The following is a 21,110-nucleotide window of genomic DNA, read 5'->3' as shown; positions in this document are numbered from 1 at the left end:
GTACTTCTTCTATGCATAATAAACTGAATATCTTTGGGTTTTGGTAGGACAAGACAAGCAATTTGAAATAGACGAACAGAAAAGAACAGAAACATAATAGGCAACTTGATACTTGATCGATCGTTTCAGTCATTTTTCAAGCAAAAATGCCAAACATTCTCCATTTCTAGCGTCTCATTTGTGAGGATTTTCTTTCTGTGATGGTTAATTGAAAATCTTTGTTGTTCGGATGGTTGGTCAGACAAAACGAGGAATTTGAAGACGTCACCTTGGGCTTTTTGGAAATAGTGATGGGCGTTTTTTCACAATTTTATTGGCCAAATAATCGATTAATTGAGAAAATAAATGGCGGTTGCAGCCCTAAACTGAGATGCAGCATGATTTGTGGTCAGTTATGAGAGAGGAGTGGATGGTACAACTCAACTGTGTTAAGTTACTAACACAATAACATGGTAGTATTACAGTGTGCAGTGATCTTGCCAGTGTCTCTTCTTAATTAAAACACCGTTGCATTGCATCTCTCTTTAATTCCAGGTTGCATTAAAAAGAAAACTAGTTGGCTTCCTTGAACTTGTCGACTCCCTGGCACAGTAAATGTAGATAAAGATTCCCTGTGGCGCTGGTGCAGAACCATCCTGACAACAGACATGTCACGGCTTTGACGGTGCATACAGATATGAGTTGGCACAAGATTAACAGCCGCCTCATGTGCATCACTCTCTGTACTGCTCTTGTATAAAGATCTGAGTAAAGCCTCGCTGGGTAGAGAGGTGACACTCTGGCTTGAAAATGCCTACATCCTCTTGTTTTGTTTTTGTGTTCATCCATGTGTGACCCTTAACAAAAGCTTTACACTTACTGAACACATGTGAGTATCAGTTTGTCAGTTACAGGAAATCTATCTTATTATAACGAGCATGTTGCTAGGATATTATTTATTGAATCTAACCCTCCAACACCCCTCCAACTGAAACCTAATCTCACACACACAGTATGTCATATACATATTATTAGAGAGAAAGATGCACACACACCACACACCTCACAAACAGCTACTTTGCAGCCTTGTGTGCTTTTCATTATCAGTAACAGATTCAGTTCAATTATTTCACTTAACACAAAAGCTCAGAGTCAAACCACTTTCCACAAAGGTCACTTCTAACATTCATGTCTGAGAACTCAGCTCCTGTCTTTTCTTTTCCTCCCATGTTCCTTTTTTTTTTTCTTACACCTACGCCTGCTTTTAATCTTTGCAGACTTTTAATGATTTTAGGTTTCAGTTGCCTCACAGATGGCAATCGGCAGTTGTTAATTGAGGCTTGCAAGTGAGTGGATGAGAGAGTTTTCAGAGAAGATTTTAAGTAGCACCTTGAACAACTCTCTCTCTCTTTCTCTCTCTCTTTTTTGAAGGGTTCCACCAAAGCCATAAATTGGCTTTTGGCCTAGTTCCATCTCTTGCTCTATTCCCTCATATGCTTCTATAATGTAGGCTGCAAATATTATTCTTGCTGCAGATATTATTCTTTTGCCGAATCTGTCAGGCAGAAAGGATTTAGTGTTGGGTTTCAGCATAGATGAGGCGTTTTTTTTTTTTTGTTCTTGGAAATGGTGTACAACAGCTCCAATAGTTTTTCTTGGTGCCTCGGAGAGATGAGCCCATTTCTCTCCCGTTGCACAAGGCTTATTAGTTTTCACTGTCAGCCCCCTTTTCTCTGCCGCTAGTTTCTCTCTGTTGGAGCAGGGCCTCTGCTCTCAACCGCAGCTCATGATTGTCTGTGCAAAACTATAAAGTGATTTCTCAGACTTATCACATTATGTGCTGTCCCGAAATAAGCATTATCTCCAATAGTGGGTCTTTATTCGACTTACTCTGCAATCGTGGCCAGTGGGACAATTCTCTACCAGGAAAGTCAACTTGTTTATGAGCTTATGACCGTGATTCATTTTCTTAAACATGAGGGCTTTACTCAGAATGCTAAGTGGCTGTGGTTGATGGGTCTGGATCTGCCTCAGTTGTACGTGCCTCTCATCACGTGTCTCTCTGCGATGACCTTGTGGCCAAAACACGCCGCGGTCCACGTCGCCTGCTGGTCTCTGCTGCTTTTGCTGCTCCAGATGACTTGAGCGCAGAGGGACGTCTGCTTTTCCTTTGTCATTTCTTTTATACTTGTCGTGTCTTCTCTGCTCGTTTTTGTTGTCCTTTGCAGCCTCATTTGGCCGTCTCCTCTTGTCTCAGCTTGTAAAGTTATCTTTTTCCCATTGAATCTCTTCTCTTCCTCTTGCCTCCTCTCCTCTCCCACGTTGTTCAAGCCACAGTTCCCACAAGCCCCGGGGCCACAGCTGTAGCTCGTCCATGTCTCCCCCTGACCTCCCCATGTAGCACTGGAGAACAGCTGTTCCCTGTACACACACACACACACACACACACACACACACACACACTAACCAGCCAAGTGCAGCGCTCTGGGGGAAGCCTGCAGTAGGTTTGCACTTTGGGTTCATCATCGCAGTTACCACACACACAAACACACAGAGACATATGTGGTCTGACATGAACATGAAATCTCACCACTTTGCATGCAGACAGAGAGAAACAAACTTTATATCATAAAATAAAGGTATGTGCACCCACTGAACACACAACTGCACTGACATAACTATTTTGCAGACACGCAGAAACACAATAACCCAGTAACACACACAGACAGCACGACTCCCCCAGTCAGCCTAAATCTAAGCCACCAAGACCATCACTGAAAGGCTTAGTCCTCCCTTTTGTTCCTCAGGGTGGGGACCGGAGTTGACCTTTGACCCGTGCGTCGTGACCCCACCCAGCTTTGGAGCCTAAGTTCAGTCAAATGAGACCAGGTTAGCCCTTCAGAGGTCTGTCACATGACTGAGATGCAGCGGTTGTAGCCGAAGGGGAATGTGAAATGAATGAAGGAATGTAGACAGACAACAGACACAACAGAATACACACAAAGGTTCATGCCTTATTATTATTATTATTATTATTATTATTATTATTACAGTTTCTGTATTAAAGTTGGTCATATTTTTTATGTTTATTATTATTTTGGTATTTGTTAATAATATTTCGTTTATTTTACCTTCATTTAGAGACAAACAAACAAACAAGCGAGAATAAAGAAGAAAAATAAATGACGCTTAGTCAAAAAAACATTCCTGAATGTGAGGCTTTGCTGTTGGTACAGAAACTCAGGTATTGTATTGGCACCAGTATAGAAACTGAATGTGAAAGACTGAAAGTCTACAGCCATGCTAGCGACTAAGCTAACATGCTCACAATGACAAGGTACTGATGTTTTGCTGGTATCTTTGTTTTACCATCTTAGTTGCGCATGTTAACATGCTAACATTTTGCTAATGAGTAGTAAACACAAGGCTGAAGGAACGCTTTTGGCTTAGTAGAATTTTGTCAGAAATCACACAGATGGACACATTGCAATTGTAGAGCCACACAGCGTGATGATGATACACAGCCATAGACACAACATTAGGACTTGCTTACTCAATATCTTTTACATCTGACCATTTTCATACAATAATGGCCTTCAGTCACTAGTCACCATATTTTCCAGCATACACAGCAGCTCTACCTTCACCGACTCTACAGCCATGCTCACCCTCAAACGTGACGGGTCAGGGGTCAGCACTGACAACAGCCACATGGTAACTCACATACAGATAAGCAGATGAATGTGGACACACACACACACACACACACAGATCCGCACAGACACATAGAAACTTTGCTGGTATGGCGGCTCGGGACTGTTGGCTGAATTTGAATGTAGACCCCCAGCTGACATCTATCCATGATTAATGAGAAAGTCCGGGTTAAGTTTTTGCTCCTTAATGAATACAGTTTGAGAAGTTGAAGAGCCTATCAATATTTGACATGACTCTTGAATATGTTTGCATAATTGATGCAGGAATCTAAATTGAATCATAATTGCATCATGGTGGATGTTTCGTCCTCAGTCTCTCATTATTTTTCTTGTCCTTTGTATCCCACTCCCCATGATATTTCTCTCAGGACCAAATATGCCCCCCTCCACTCATTTTCTCACGCGCACGCTCTCAGATGGGCGCCGACAGACAATCAATGTGATCTCAGGGTGTGACTGACACATAGTACTGATGAACCCACTGGGTAGAGTATCGCTTTGCTTGCCTCTCTGCTTGTGATTGACAGCTGTACCTCCTCTCTCTCTCCCACACACACACACACACACACACACCCTGGGAGCACTGACTGTCTCAGACATCATGCTGCTCTCCAGTGTCGTGCGGTGCTGACATACTCTGTGTTTGATGCTGATGTCAAACTCACTCTCAAATGATCGTGTGTGTGTGTGTGTGTGAGACAGACAGAGAGAGAGAGAGAGAGAGAGAGAGAGAGAGAGAGAGAGAAAAGATGGGGTATCTTTTTCTGAATGCATAAGGATGATAACTGAAATACAGTAGCTATACAGTACATATCAATAATAGATGTAAACGTACTGTTTTGTTTTTTATGATAATGTTTGGAAAGAGAGGACAATAGAAAACCCCTCCTACGCACATATATTTGGAAGCTGGTTACAACAACATGCATGTAAACAATCTTTCTTTCCGAGGAGGATTCAGGGAAGAGGGGCGCTTCTTTTTCAGGCAGTTGTGCTATTGTCAGTCGAGGCCACGAGGTGTTGTTCGCTGCTGCTTCCTATAAATACCTATAAATAGTTGTTGGTGGGGAAAACTAGAAAACAGACACAGAAAAATCTGAACTTTTACTCCCACCAAATAAAAATACTCAAAACTCAGGTCTAGGGCTGAAATGAGTGCAACTATTTGGATCATTTATTAAGCGTTTAAGTAATTTTTCAAGTCAGCCATTCTCTTGTTTCAGCACCTCAGTCATGAGGATTTGATGCTTTTTTGTATTGTGGGATAATAAACTCAATATCTTGAAGTTTTGGAGTGTTGGTTTGACAAAACAAGCTATTTGAAGATGTCATCTTGTATAAAAAATGTGGTCACATGGTACCAGATGGATGTATATGTAGATGTAACAGCCTGTCATCATATATGTACTGATGAAATCCGTGAGATGTGGTTGAAAGCTCTGGGAAAAGTTACAAAGTGGACCTTTTGATCATATACTTTTTTTAGGTCCACACGCTCAACAAACTTGGTGACACGTCTCTACAACAACATCACACAGTAAACTATGTTTAATGCCGTGTAATGTGACGTATAACGAACACTCGCTGTTTTATATGGAGTCCGGGCTTAGCTAGTCGCCTAAAACCATAAAATCATGTGAGTTCAGGATGAGCCACCAGAGATTTATAACATTTTACAGGAAGAGCAAAGAGGGAGATTTTGATCTAGAAATATTTTTTTGACATTTAGCAAAAGAATTAACATAACTAGGATTGGAACTGTTTTATATCACTGTGTCTTTACACAACACACATCGGCACATACCTGCCTCCAAAAATGTCATTGTCTTAGTCTGGAACCACAGAGCCAGACAGAAAGACAAACAGATAAATAGACTAGAATCACAGGGAAACTTCACAACTCCAGTCACCGTGATATTGAAGTTCACGTCTTGCAACAGCTGAAGTCTCTTGACCCTTTATTTAAAAGAACTCAACAATGCTCAGTTTTGTGTGTTGAAAGAAAGAAGCCTGTTTCTCCAAATTCCTGCAAAGTGGCTGACATTTCAAAGGGCCAGTCTTGACTGATGACAGTGCATCTCTCCGTGTGCCCAGCCGTCCATTTACTGTGATCATTGTGGCACTGCTCCGGGTGGGTCCTTAGCATTCTCTGATTGGTGGTGGTGTGCTGAGGGACCCAGGTGGCTCCTGGACCGGGTTTATATATTTGATTTAGAGGAGTCTTCAGAGGGAATACATTTGAATGTGTTTGCAGATAAGAAATTAGATGCGATTAATTTTCTACTCACCTATTGGAGGAGAGTGGAACTGGTCTTTTGCCGGCAGATGGGACCCCAATAATGGTCTGTGGTGCTTTGAAAATAAGGGGGTTAGTGTGTGTGTGTGCAGTGTATGCATATTAACATGGACGCAAGAGTGAGAGTGTCTGAATGTGTGTGTGCGCGTGCAGGAATGTTGGTGTGCTGGTTTGTGGCTATGGGTGTGAGTGAGTGTGTGTTTTTGTGTATGAGAGAGTGTGTTGTATTTAGACTCTTCAAGATTTAGGAGAATGATTTGTCATGAAAGAGCCTGCAGCGACCGTAATGTGGATGGAACGAATTTAAGCATTCCTCTCTCTCTCCCCCTCTCTCTCTCTGAGTGTGTGTGTGTGTGTGTGTGTGTGTGTGTGTGTGTGTGTGTGTGTGTGTGTGTGTGTGTGTGTGTGTGTGTGTCTGTCTGTCAATGTGTGTGTGTGTGTGTGTGTCAGATGAAAGGACATCTCGGTGAGGGGTAACTCCGGCCTCCTCTGCGCTCCTCGTTTCAGTGGCTCTGATGACAAAATGTGTCAGTGTTTAAAAAGAGGCCGCCGCAGAGCATGCGCTGACATGTCTAAATCTGAGACTGTCTCACACATATGGATCTACACACATGAACACACAAAGTAACGTGCACAGTGTGGCGTCCCGAGGGCCATCTGGAAGTGCAGAGCGAGGCACAGCTGGTCTCCAGTGAACATCCACGGAGTCTGGACCCCTCATCTGCAAGATCACACAGTGAGGCGCCAATCACTGGCGAAGTATGTGTGTGTGTGTGTGTGTGTGTGTGTGTGCATGCGTGCTAGTGTGTGGCTGCAGCATGATTGTTGCAGCCATCTAGCTTCCCATGAAAACAAATTCCCCAAATATTCCTGGATACGTGTGTGGAATAGGTGTCGCCTAGTTTGAAATCGACCTCACTTCCATCCTCTGGAGAGTCGAGTGTGTGTGTGTGTGTGTGTGTGTGTGTGTGTGCGCAGTTGGGGACTCTGACTACTGCGCAGACACTAAATGTAACTGAAAAATTGCCTCCATCTGTTGGCAGTGGGAAAAATCCGAGAGGACAAATTGAAAAGATTGCAAGGATAAAGCCGTCATAGTGAATTAGTATCGCGGCAGGAAGACTTCTTGTTATCGGGGTATTTGTAAAATATTCAGGCTTACACGTGTGAGCGGAGTGGGGGGGATGGCGGGGATGGGGTAGCTGGAGGGAAGGAACAGGCTGCTGACTTGAACTGATTCAGAAGTTTGTGAGAGTGTGAGTCTGCATGTATATGAGGCACTATCTTTATGAGGATGTGTGGACATGTTTTTTTTATTTAGGCTTATGTGGTTCACACCCACCACCTGCAGCTATACTTACTGCCCGGCTCTTATTTGAATAGTAATATGGATCCAGTGCAGCTATGCAAACTAGCGTGACATCTTAGAAATTCCTTACACCCGGGTTGCTTTCGAATTCAAGCTGCAACACTGGGACTTTCCAGGCTTACAAGTACGGTTCATTTGTTGGCAGCTGAAGAGACTTAATATACATAAGATGTGAAGGCTACAGGTCACCGGTGTAAAGAAGGCCTGTATCAAGATGTACTAACAGTTTCTCAAAGTACAATAACAGGGCTTTTGATTCTTAGTTTTGAAACTGAAAAGGGGATTTTATGTTTCTGAAACATTTTCGAGGGTTGTTATTTGACTGTAGTTGCTCTGTATTCACACAGGGTGAACGTGAAAGAGAGCTAGAGAGAGAGAAAAAGAGATATTACCGTGGACCCATCAGTCAGCTATTCCCCTCAAGAAATTGTTCTTGACGGGGCAGAAAGACCTGTCATATTAAGTCCTTGTTCAGATCTCATACCCAGATATATCCGTGTTCGGTTGAAATCCGTCAAGATCGGCTTCCAAGGTCATGCCTGGTATCAGAATACCTCTCAGGTGTGTCTCTTGTTGAACAGTTGTGGTTGACTTTCACTTCCCCAACTCATTATGCAAATAATAATGTGCCGCTTCTGTTTCTGAGAGCTCGAGATTGGAGTCAAAACATCACAGGCTGTCATCAGATCTGCCATCAACACTTATTTATGCTGCGTCCGCAAGACCACTGGAAGAGGTTGTCAGTTGTTGTTGCTAATTGTTTCACACGTTCAGTGACGACACTGGCACGTGCAGGAACACATCCGTAGATGATGCTGACTAACATTCGGATGCTGTCAGATCCCAGTTCATCCTCAGTTTGTGTTGTTTGCTGCCACACCTGTGACAACAGCTGTCCACCTGTACTGCGGTCTCATCTGGCTGATAATGTTTCGGGGTACATTACAATATGGATGTGTTTGCTTTATTAATTAATTGTTTGATGGCTCTAGACTGCTCTCAGGTTGTCTTTGCATTACAACTTGTTCGTAGAGTTCAATCTTTTATCTTTAATTGGTGATTGTTTAACGCTGATTGTACAATTTAGCGTTTGTTAATCCTGAATTAGCAATATGTATTTTTTGTGTTATCTTAGCCAGCCTCTCGAAAACTGGAATTTTGATCTCACCTAAGCTTTGCCAGTCAGAATAAAGGTTAGAGAACTTACAGAAGATGTAAACGAGGCTCTTTCTAAAAGCTGTATAGGCCTTGTTGTTTCGTGCTTCAACCCACAAATCCACTTGAAACACTGTGATAGTAGTTCAGCTCATGTTAAAATATACTCTACCATATGTGGACGCTTTCATCCAATGCACATTATAGCGCCAGGAGTGTTGCCATCTTTCCTATATTTGTCCTCGGTGGGCTTGTAACCGCTGTGCTGCCTTTTCATGCTGCCACGCATTTTTACATATAACTCTTAAATGTGGCCACCAGTCAAACCAGCCACCATAACATCGTTTTCTTCACTTGCACTCAGCTGTGTTTTATATGTCGAGCTACCCACCGAGCTATGCAGAGCTACAACAGTCTGTGGGGCTGGGCAGAAGAAACTTTTTACAGTCCTATAAGTGGGAGTAATCAGATTTTCCCTGTGCGTGGACGGACCTCAGAGTCGTCGTGGGTTTGACTTCAGAAAGCCTGTTTGTTTGGCCAGGCGGACCTCTGGGTCATTCCATGCTAGAGTGCTAATTGGAACTAGCATAAGCTGGCTAATTAGCGCTAATTAGGCTAATGAATTAGCTGCAGAGTGTACAGCAGTCGTTATGGCAGCGGAGGAGAAGGAAGATGGGACGAAATGGACAGGCACGCATCTGGATGCACACATGCAGATGCTGACACACACTTCTCCGCACAGCTGCAGGGTAAATAAGTAGAGAGGGTGGAAGTTAAGGGGGCACACACTACTGATTCTTCTCTCTTCTCATATCTGTCACTATACGCATGTGCACACACATTATCATCTTCAAACACACACAGAAACATATGTTGATACAACGCACACACACTCTATCTCAGTTAGTCAGGAGCCAAAGATGCCCCCTTTTTTTTACCCACAAGCTCACTTAGCCTGCACATCTGTCGCACTCTCACGGGAACACACACAACAATATGCTTCAACTTAAGACACTTGTGTTTATGGGGAGTACGAGGCTCCTGTTTAATTACTGCTGGAATCTGTCCTTAGTCTGTTTGGGAGTTATTTACCAGACAAATGAGCACATCTGTGGCACGACATCCATAATGACAAATACGTTTTATACTCTTTGATGTACAGCCACTACATCTCCAAGTTCACTTTCTTTCTCATGTGCAGAAGGACACAGCGACGTGAAACTTTCTTTATCACAAATTAAATAAATAGTTGGATGACAAAGTCTTTACTAGAGGGTTTTGTTTTTCCTGTCGTGTTTCTGAGCACACACACACATAAAACCCACCACATTGCAGTACACAAAAAAAAACACTATTGCCTGGATTTTGTTCCAGCCATCAGACCAGACCTCCAGACACCCATTCTTTCACACACTCTTGCAGACACACACACAAACAGGAACCCACTTTGGAAGACAAAGAAATTAGTGAGAGAGTGGCAGAGGGAGACAGGAGAGAGGTCCAGGAGGCTAATGTAACAACAGTCTCAATAAGCAGTAAATTGGATCTCTTTCTCTCTGCTCCCTGGAAGACACTCAGACTGGTTGTGGTTTTATGTTTTCATCACCCTGAAGCTCCATGTTCAGGCGCCTGCTGGGTGCCCACATGGCACCAGAAAGACCAGGTGGCAGCCCGCCAAGTGTACACCTTTGGGAATCTGGACTACAAAGTACATTTACTAAATACTAAATACAGTCGTGAGGTACTTTACTTGACTAATTCCGTTTTATACAACTTTATACTTCTACTTCACTTTCCTTTTTTCGTCAAGATAGAGTGTTTGTCTGCGCTAACTTAAGCTGCTAATGAGCAGAGTAATGCGTGTAAGTAATGCTATACTGCTATAGCATTACTTACAAGGCCAAGGGTATCATTAGCTAACTACATTATTATATACGGGGGTTACAGGAGCAATGATTCTGCTATATCAGTGTTCAGAGTAACATTAGCAGCTCTGTCCACTATTTGTTTGGTTTTATTAAAAGTTTGCACCTCAGCAGCCCAGCTAAATGTGTTACCAAACCTAGTATTACTAAAACTCATCGTTTAGTCCATTTTCTCCTGTATAAGTGAAAGTTTGAAAGTAGAAACAATAAAGCAATTACTAATACTATAATAAAGGGGTGACTAGCTATCCTGCAATACAAGAACAATGCTGCTCCTTATAGCTTTAGCCTCGGCCTTTTAGCATGATGTCATGTATGTAGCCATCAAGTGCATAAGACGCCTTTTACATGGTTCTCCTTTTAAAATGAGTCAGCTGGAAATATTAAAAAGTGAGCTGTAGAGGAAAGTTTTGAACCAACTCGTGGAGTAATTTGCTGGCTAATCTGCCAGACAAAAAAAATCAAAGATTGTTGGCTTTGAGAAATGAGAGGCCTGCTTCTGTCTACTTCTTTAATGATTCATTTAATAAAAGGCCGGTGTTTACGAAATTACTCATCATACTATTATATGGAAAGCTTGACAGGTGTAGCAACAGTAACTAAGGGGGAAGGACTTAGCAAAGGGTTATTCAGTAGTTTTTCATTATGTTAATTACTACTGAATATGTCTTCCACCACTGGCCATAAAGGAACAGGGGGGTTGATGGAGATGTGGGTCTCTGATTACCAAAAGTTTTCCTACCAACTACCAATAACATTAGCGTGTTTATTAAAAAATACAGTTTCCATCCCTCTCCTCTTTCACCCCCTAACCCCGAAGCACTGATCCCATGTAATAAAATAACTGCAAATGAAGGCACTTAATGACAGGTTGCCACGGCAACGGTGTAGGACGTCGCCATCGGGGCTGGCGGAGAAGTGTTTTCTTAACGGCTTCACCGTTGTTGGACATGCTGACACGTGCACTCAAACGTACTCTCGCATGCATTCAAATCAACGGGTGTGCACATACACGAAGCCTTGTTTTCTGTCTGCTTCGTGTTTCCTGCATGCTGACTTTGTTTTCTGCTGTTTTCACTCCAAGCGCGGCACAAGTGAGCTCTTCCAGTAGGCTTTCACTTTCACATGTGCGCACACACTCATATATACAATGGAGAGGCACACACAAGTGTCTGAAAAACATAAATACACACTCACAATCACAGCCTGCGGGCTCGCAGCTCGGCTGTGGTTTCCCTCCACCAGCTCAAGGTCACAAGGACAAAGCGGAGGGAGAGCTGTTGGTAGACAGAACGGGAAAAGAAGAGTTAGAGAAGAAGAAAAAGATAGAGAAAGCAAGCTGTGGCCTCTGAACCGCCGCGTGAAGTGCAAACCAGCAGGAGGTTCGAGGGAAGGAAGAGGAGTTAGAAGAGGCGGGAGGTGAAAGTGGGTTTACGCAGCAGGGGACGTCCTCAAGTAGGCCTCCTCCTGCGACCTGCACGCTTCATTCAAATCTCTAAGCCACTAACACTCCCTCGTAAAAAGGAAATGATCTCTTCTAGGCACAATCCAAGTCGTAATAAGGTTAAGGTGCACAGCAGGTGAATCACATGGGAGGGTTGAACTGGCGCTTTTTCAGTAGACAGCAGTCAAAAATTTGTATCCTGTAAAGCAGCGATTTGCTTGAGAGACTTGGTAGAAATGTACCCCCGTATTGGTTATAAAACATAAAAAAACTGAGAAGAGAAGTTTAGAAGTTCTTGCTGTGACAGATGAGGTCAAATGGAAGCAAACAGAAAACATTTGCGTTGTATTAAACTCACAGGAGACAGAAGAGCTGACACACACCAAAGCACAGTGGTTAGATAAAACATTTTACAGGGCTGTTGCGTGTTAAATCCACACATTGATATTCACTGCCATCAGATGCCAGCCTGTTTTGTGGGCTGTTACACACACACACACACACACACACACACACACACAAACATGCACAAACAGACAGCGTCCAGGCAGACAGCTGGTGTGGAAATATGGGCTAAGATAGCTTCTTCGTCTCCATCGGCAGGTGACGGAACGTCAATGTGAGGGCGTGCAGCTGTCGCTTGTTCGCACTGCGTGTGTGTCTGCGAGTCTGTTGGTGTGTGTGTGTGTGTGTGTGTGCGCACGATAACTGTGTTATGTGCTGTACATTATGCGTGTAGGTGTGAATGAGGGTGGGATTTTTACAGACTGTCATGTCCCCGCACTTCATTAGAGTTCGGCGAAAGAAGAAACAAGGCAGCATTTCGCCACCAACATCAGCAATCACCATCAAGTGTGTGTGTGTGTGTGTGTGTGTGTGTGTGTGTGTGTGTGTGTGTGTGTGTGTGTGTGTGTGTGTGTGTGTGTGTAGTAGTGCTTGGCTTCAAGCTTTGCTCTGTCAGCTTGGTCCATATTCACAGGCACACACAGGAGGCAGCATCAGCAATCGCTGTCATAATACTGTACAAGCTACAGTACATCCACGGCATCATCAATAGAGCAGAATGTCTGTGCATGTAGCGTGTGTGTGTGTGTGTGTGTGTGTGTGTGTCCTGTAACCTTCACCTTGTATAGACTATGGCTAAATGAGAAATGATTTTCTGCCTCACGAGTCTCTTAACTCCCGTCCTGAACAACCCTTAGGGCTCATTAGTGTCACAAAAACTAAATCATTGGTGTCATTATTGTTAAAAAAATCTGTATTAAGAAATGAATAATACAAAATTCTGTATGTAAATTGATTTGTAAATATAGCATTGGCAGCACAGACACTCTGTAGTTTAAATGTTGATTGTTTTTTTTCTTAGCGGGACCCTGGTGCATAATTATCATTTATGCTTTCTCCCAATTTTCCTCTGTTTTCTTCCAAAGTAAAATGCATTTTCTTAGCTGTAGTTGTTATAGTTTACACTTAATTGTTGTGAGGAAACATCATCAACGTTTATGCATCGCAGCATAAAATATATGTGAAAAACAGCTTAAACAGATCTGCTTTATCCTTTTTTTAAATTCAGCTATTTATTAGTGAAAATTGGTAAAAAGAGAAAATAATTACACTTAAAAGCACAGCAACCCCATCATGTCTGCTTCTGCATTGTTGGCCGGCATGTTAGCTTTTAGGTGGCTATTTATTAGCGCTGTAGAGAGATGGAGAGACATAATCCACACAGGGAGACATTGCTGTGTCCACATTTAGAGAAAGCGAGACGGAGAGCAGGAAAGAGAGAAGATATAAAGATGGAAGAGGACAGGAGAACCATAAACATTGGGAGAAACCGTGAGATTGAGGCATTCAGTGACTTTATGTGTGATTTTAAAGGTTAGGCAACAGAGGAGAAAGTACTGTATGAAAGAGATGACCAAACAGAGATACACACCGTCTCTCTATTTCTGTCTTTCGCTTTTCCTCTCACACACACACACACACACACACACACACACACACAGAGCCAGCTGTGTGGTGGAAGCAGGTGTCACTCTCAGCTCATTACCCCTGGCAGGGTTGATCACCCTGTTTGGAGAGCAATAAGACACACCTCACTGGAGAGATGGAGGGATGAGAGGGCAGGAGGAGGAGGAGAAAGAGGCGCTGGGAGGGGGGAGAGAGGGAGCATCGGCCTCCTGCTTTAAGCAATAGAAGGATTGAGAAAAGTGGCGAATAGAGAAGAGGGGGGAGTGCAAAGGCGCATGTGGTTAGTGAGATAGGAGAAGGGAGGGGAGAACGGGGGAGACAGGGGAGGTGTGGGGATGGAGTTTTTGAATGGAGAAAGAAACGGAAGCAAAAGAGGAGATTTGTTACAAACTGGATCATATTGTGTTAGTTTTGGCCATCGTCTCTATCAGTAATAACAAGATTATATATTGTAAGTTAAGTTTTGTGCTCCTGATTTGTTTCTATGGTTCTATGTCTATAAAAAGCTGAAAATGTTAATGTGACAATGGCTGTGTATAGACATAGTTCACATGTCGTGTTTAGCATTAACATTTCTTCAACTATGATAAGCTGTTCACAATTTAGAATATTAGCTATTGATGCAAAATTGACAGTTTGAAAATAGCTCATTAGAGTCGGGCCGACATACCAGAAAGCACCAACAAGTTTATGTTTTTAACCATAAAATGTTCCACTCAAGTCTGTTTGCATCTTGATAACAATCCTTTAAAAAAACAAATCCAAGATTGTTTGTTTATATAAAAATTAAACAAATGCTATCAATATCAGTATCAGCCTCACAAATCCAGCATCGGTCAGGCGATATAGCTCATTACTAATAAGTAACAGAGATGGATTTACTATATGTATTCCTCTAATTACACAACGTTTTCTGAGCATGTTGCTGTAAATACCATGTTGTTGTTTTTGTCAGTGAACTCATCATGTGTGTTGTGTCTCTGCAGGTACGACTACAAGGAGATGCTCCACAACTCCACCTTCTGTTTGGTGCCCCGCGGCAGACGACTGGGCTCCTTTCGCTTCCTCGAGGCGCTGCAGGTAAACAAACAACACACACACACACACACACACACACACACACACACACACTCCATTATGAGAGAAAGCTCTGCATATGCTGTAAATTCATGCCCGCCAGCAATATTACTGGGAAGAACAAGAATCCCTTCCCACACTCAACCTCCCACTTAGCTTTTGTTTTAATGGTGCTACCTCTAGCATTAAAGGATCACTAAATCATTACCACCTTAATTTTCAGACTAATAGTGTAATTAATATAAACAAACCAGACCTTCGCTGAGAAGATTAGCTGCTTCTTCCTGCCTCTGAACTGTATTTTACGTTGTAACACTGGATTTATTTTGCAGATGAACTGTTAAATCGTTGCCTGACTGTGAAAATTGCAGAAGTGAGATGATCAAAGGGCTGCAGGGAAGAAAGAAATCTGTTAGAAACTAATACTAAATATTTAACCCCATAACAAGCACCCCCTTAAATAATGACATTGTCAATGTTAAATGGTTAGAGTTACTGAACCCTTTTGATACAGTCACGATCCTGGTCTCTTCTGAAAGGCACCTCTCTGGAGTTTACTATTTAAGAGTAAGAACACGAGTCCAAAATGGAGGAAGCTTGCATTGCCATCCATTTTCAATGTACCCTTCTTAGTCAGTGTATAAACTGCTCCACTAAAGAGGAATGCTTTCCAGACACTTATGACACAGGAGACAACAGTTTGTCAATTAACTGTGTGAACTTACTGTCCCGTTAGCAGCGAAGCTAACAAGCTTGCATACTTCCCCTCTTTAATAGCGTTGTACTAAATGAAATCATGTACCATCTCACGAACAAAAGACCAGGGGGAAGTAGACGGCCCAGCAGAGGGAAAATAGGAAGAAATTCAGGGAGATATTGTGACAGACAAGCGCTCTCATGTAGCGTGTTAGCAGCTAGCCACAGCTCGAGAATCAGATGATTTTCCCTGTTGACACTCTGGTGTGAACATGCTATTAGTCAAAGTTATAGTGAACCAAATTTACAGCCACAAAGATGGTAAAATAGTATGTTTTTTTTCTCATCTTTTCGGCACTGTTTTGTATGCACTCCAGCTACAAAATAAATAATTGTAATTGTTGCTGCATTTATACAGGACTCTTGAAATGGTTTACAGAGATAGAATCATGAGGTTTCGTGCTTTCAAACGATGTAGTTTGTCAAGGTTAAGTGTAGATTAAATCGGATTAGGTGTTAAAATTGCGACACACAATACCACAACATCTCACCATACTGTATGACTATAAAAATTCCACCCATCTAGAGTTTTCTAATAGTGGTTCTGCATTCACCTCCTCTTTACTCTTTCCTCTTGAAATCTACACACTTCACATCTCTTTTTTTTTTTCCTCCTCCCCGTTCATCCATTTCTATAACTGCACCGCACTCTTCCGCATTACTACTGCACTGTCCTTTACCTCTCCTTACCGCACACCGTCGTCCACAGAGTGCACCCACATAAGTGCGCTTATCTCGCTATCAGCTGCCACATACACATAACAGCGCACTTCACTCAGGAGGGAAATATGCCCTCTTCTCTCTCCTCTCTCCTCTCTCCATTTGTCTGACTCACTCCATCCATCGACTCGCACCGTCCAGAGGAAGACGGAGGGAGAGTATTTACAGGGTTTGCTCTTTGCATGAGAAAGCAATTTCTTATAGAGGTCAACTCTGTCTATGTGTGTGTGTGTGTGTGTGTGTGTGTGTGTGTGTGTGTGTGTGTGTGTGTGTGTATATATATATATCTGTATGCATGGGACTGTGTGTGGTTTTGTGTGAGTGTGTGTTTGTGGAGGAGACAGCAGCAGAGCCCGAGGGCCAGCTCTGGTTCAGCTGACACCTTTATGACCTGGGAGTGACAGGGCCGTCATTACATCAAACTCCCACCACAAACACACACACACACACACACGCACACACACGCACCAGCTGTTCCCTCTACCTCTCCTCTCATCCCTCCATCCCTCTGCCACTCCTTTGCCAAAGGTCACATTCAGCCTCACCACCTCCCCTCTTTTCATCTTTCTTTTTCCTTTTCTTTTTTTTTTTTTTTACATTTATCCACTTTCTTCTGCCTTTTGATCTTTTTTTAATTCCCCTTTCTGCTCTCTTTATCATTCCTCCTGCTCGCCTCCTTTGAGTAATTAACTTTCCAGCACCTGAAGTTTCAATTTTTAATATTGATGTGTTAACAGGTGCAGCTGTAAAAACAAAAAAACAAAAAAATCTTATGGCGCTCACTTAAGATGAAGTGATAACTATCCGAATAGACTGAATGTGGTTGTTTTCTTTGATTTTCAGGCTCATAAATAACTTAAACAGTTTTTAGAAATCAAATAAACACAAACAGAATCAGAAACAGAACTATTAAGTGTGTAATTAAGAAATTCTTTTTGTGAATGTTTGAGTTCTCGTGGTTAGCAAGTGTGAATACATTTTTCTGGTTTATATAAATCCAGGCTGCCTGTTTTTATGAATGTTAGACTCTTTTTGATCTGCTCTCCAGAAAATGGCTGCTAATAATCAGTCATCATTGTACTGAGTTGCTGCCTGCCTGCTTATCTAGATTGTATATTTAAGTGTATTTCTCTTTATCTGATTGCTACGCTGCTTTGTGCTCAGCTCATGTTTGATCTCTAATTTTGTAACTATGATCCAAGCAACATGTATGCCTGTTTAGGTGACATTTGAGCTCATATTTGTGTAGTTGTTAATTTAAATTAAAGCTGCACTGGGTCAACAATGGGTCTGTGTAATGTGAAAGGGCTCAGTGATGAACTCAGACTCTGCAGTTCCCCTCAGCTCCACTGACCCTTTTAGTGTCTTTAATTGTTTGGGACTTAAGGCCCACAACTTTTATTATTACTCTTATTAATAGGCAGCTGTTTTCAGGGTCACTGTGCAGTACCTGCCCAGCACCAAACAGCAGACAGACAAAGTTAGCAATTAGCTGGTGAACATAGTGGCGCATTGTTCACTGAGGCTTATTAGCTGCTAAAAGGCTTATTAGCTGCCAAATGCCACTATTTCCCTCAAGAATTAGTGGCCAAAAATAAATCTAAAAGGAGAATGAATATTGGACTTACATTCGTCAGGTGGCCAGAAACAACTACTCACAACGACTCCAAATGAATTCTAATGTTGCTCTGTGTCTGCAGGATGTGTAATGCCTGCTGACACGTTTGTAATATCAACTTTATATGGTATATGCATATGTTGTGTTTACAGCTTGTTCTGCTGGCCCCAAGTGGCCAAAAAAACATGAATACAGCTTTAAGTACATAATGCAATTTTGTCATTTTACGTTAATAGTTCAGCTACAAGTGTTTCTCACACAATTACGACTAATAATTGTAATCAGGTCTGTAGTGGGGCTATTTTGAGACAGCTGCTCTTCCCTCTCAGTTGTTAAATTCAGCCCTTTGAAGAGATTTCTACTCTGAAGCAGCATCTAGCCTGTATCTGATAAAATTGGCATCTATAAAGACACAAGTAATAAAAAAAAAAAGAAAGTCAGCAGTAATAGGCCTTGTTCTGCATGCATCATTATTGTGACTCCCCTACTTGGCTTCTACAAGCCTCACTGGTGATTTTATGTATCTAATTTTTGCCAAATGGGGAATTTAGGCATGAACACGAAGGGTCACAGACAAACACATACTGATCAATTTTAATACAGTCCAGCCACTGTAATGTTATATGAAAAGAGCCACATGTTGCAGCTTTAATAATCTGAATCAATATGTAGCAACGCAGTCATGATTTAGCTGTAGCTGTGATTGTGTTTGTAAAGGATTGAGTCCAAGCTTCCCTCTCTGTTCCTGTGTGTGTGTGTGTGTGTCAGGCTGCGTGTGTGCCGGTGATGCTGAGTAACGGCTGGGAACTGCCTTTCTCCGAGATCATCGACTGGAACACAGCCGCAGTCATCGGCGACGAGAGGCTCCTGCTGCAGGTAACGGCCCGAAGACAACGCTCACACACGAAAAACCGCATGCTCTATATATCACCTGAAAACTGCACCGGACAGAGAAAAAACAGCAGAAACACTGCACTTTCTCCACTGACATTATACGAGATCATGTTTTGTTTTGTTTTCTGGTGGAGCGGTTGTCCGAGTCCTTGACTGCTTTGGAAAATGTCACTCAAAGCCTCACATTGTTGTATGAGAGGGCAAATAAATAGAATGAGCAAATGGATTTGGCTGGAATTGCTTGAACTTCATGGGAGAAAAAGTAATTATATGCCCATTAAATCTTAATTTGAATGAAGTGTGTAATAATATTGTTTGACATTGAGTTTTATAACGTCGGAGCTTCATTCCAGCTCACTCTGTGCAGCACCAGTGTGCCTGTCCCTCAAACATAAGCCTATAGCCGGCAGCCAGTTAGCTTAGCTTAGCATAGAGACTGGAAACTAACCTGGCTCTGTCCAAAGGTAACACAATTGAAAACAAAATAAAACAAAAGTGAATGTTGTGAAATTGGACATACATAACTTGAGACTTGAAAGCAAAAACATCTCAGGTTTTGCTTCAAGGTTCATTTCTTGACCTCAAAAACAGCAGCTGGACAAAAACATTCTCAACTCAAGGTCCCACAGACTTGTTTTCATCCACATTTTGTGGCCTTCCTCTGCTGATGGAGTTGCTCAGTTGTCATGGAGATAGTTTAGTTGTTACCAGTGGTCATATATGAGGGTGAGATGGCAACGGAGAAAATCTCTCCACTGATGAAAGCCATGGGATGTGGTTAAACAGCAGGTAAGTTGGACTTTATGGTGAGATTTGTTTTGTCTTTTGACCTGTTAAGTTAACTTGGTCTCAGCCAAAACTATAACATACTATACTATAAATACTATATAAATACTTCGATAACTTCTGTAACACTGCTGTAAGCAAAATGTTCAAATGCCATGTTGTTGTAATGGTCAGCAGTCAAAGAATTGTTTTGAGAACACTTGAGTCTTGGATTTGACCCAAATTACTTTAAAATAGTTGTGGCTATTACTCCAGAAATATCTGCTGCAGCCTACAGTTCACCAGGCTTCCACGCCTTCGTGTGCTTTATCTGTTGATGGGAGTTTCCTGAGTGCATCTCTGGGACCAGTTTTAATCTTCCTGTCCCAGATCAGTACTGAGTGCTGACTGACTGCTGTTTGTCGTTTGCAGATTCCGACCACAGTGCGCTCCATCCACCAGGATAAGATCCTGTCGCTCAGACAGCAGACTCAGTTCCTCTGGGAGGCCTATTTCTCCTCTGTGGAAAAGATAGTGCTGACCACACTGGAGGTGAGGATTCAAGACACACATGCGCACATGCATGCACACAGACATACACGCATGCCCTGTTGGCCTCTCTGCCTTCCTCTCTCCTACTCCTCCATCATCAATCTCTGTCTCAGAGGGCTGCAGTGTCACAGCAGACTCTCTGCAATCTTCGTTTTATTCTCAGGCCTCTCTTCGGTCTCTTTGGTGCGAGGCTAAAAGCAAAATAGACGGATGGACAGAGAGCAAAGAGGACATTTCAGCTCATGTTCACAGAGAAATCTTCACAAGCTGCTTTTTGTTTTTGCATTTAGGTTGTGACTTCCTGTTATGTTTTTCTTCGACACTGGAATCTCCAGATTTTACAATGCTCTGTTTCTGTTATATTATTGTTGATTGATGTAACAATCATCATCAATGGTAGTATTTGTAGTATTTGTAGTATTTGTAGTAGTTGCAGTTACGTTGCTCATGGGCACCAGAGTGGGAACTTTAGCTCAATGTTGCTAGGTAGTTTAGGGGATCCAACCCAGTGACATTAAAGTGGTATTCTGCCCAAAATCAGTTTTTATGAGTATCAGACACTCACCCTTAGTAGGCTTGAAAGGTGACTCTAAAACTTTTTTGGTTCACAGAGAACGGAGGCTGTGATCATTTAAAATGGATTCCAACAGTGAGGTGTAGTTTTCAGGGAGTTTTCTAAAGTGTCTTAGGTCTTCAAGGCCCATAGAAACTTCTCAAACAGCCCCTGTAGCATATTTCACGTCACTATAGTCCATCTTTATGATTTGTGAGTTCAAAACATTTAATTTTTTGATCCAAAATATGGCTAAAGGCTAAAGGTATGTTTGTAACCAACTGGTTTAGTTTATACAACGTGTCTAAAGGAAAAAGTGTTTC

At 42.3% G+C, this 21,110-nt stretch overlaps 1 protein-coding gene across 1 annotated transcript in view; it reads left to right on the top strand.

The window, feature by feature from the left end:
• Nucleotides 1–21,110, top strand: part of ext1b (exostosin glycosyltransferase 1b) — a 105,298-nt gene that overhangs the window by 61,598 nt on the left and 22,590 nt on the right. The window contains exons 2-4 of the mRNA XM_070921350.1: nt 14,839–14,932; nt 18,792–18,899; nt 20,115–20,234. Coding sequence (XP_070777451.1) covers nt 14,839–14,932; nt 18,792–18,899; nt 20,115–20,234 — 322 coding nt within the window. The remainder of the gene's footprint in view (nt 1–14,838; nt 14,933–18,791; nt 18,900–20,114; nt 20,235–21,110) is intronic.

Source organism: Enoplosus armatus, chromosome 16, assembly GCF_043641665.1.
Source record: "Enoplosus armatus isolate fEnoArm2 chromosome 16, fEnoArm2.hap1, whole genome shotgun sequence".
In the NCBI taxonomy this organism is placed as follows: domain Eukaryota; kingdom Metazoa; phylum Chordata; class Actinopteri; order Centrarchiformes; family Enoplosidae; genus Enoplosus; species Enoplosus armatus.
This window is presented reverse-complemented; position numbering and strand designations above follow the sequence as displayed.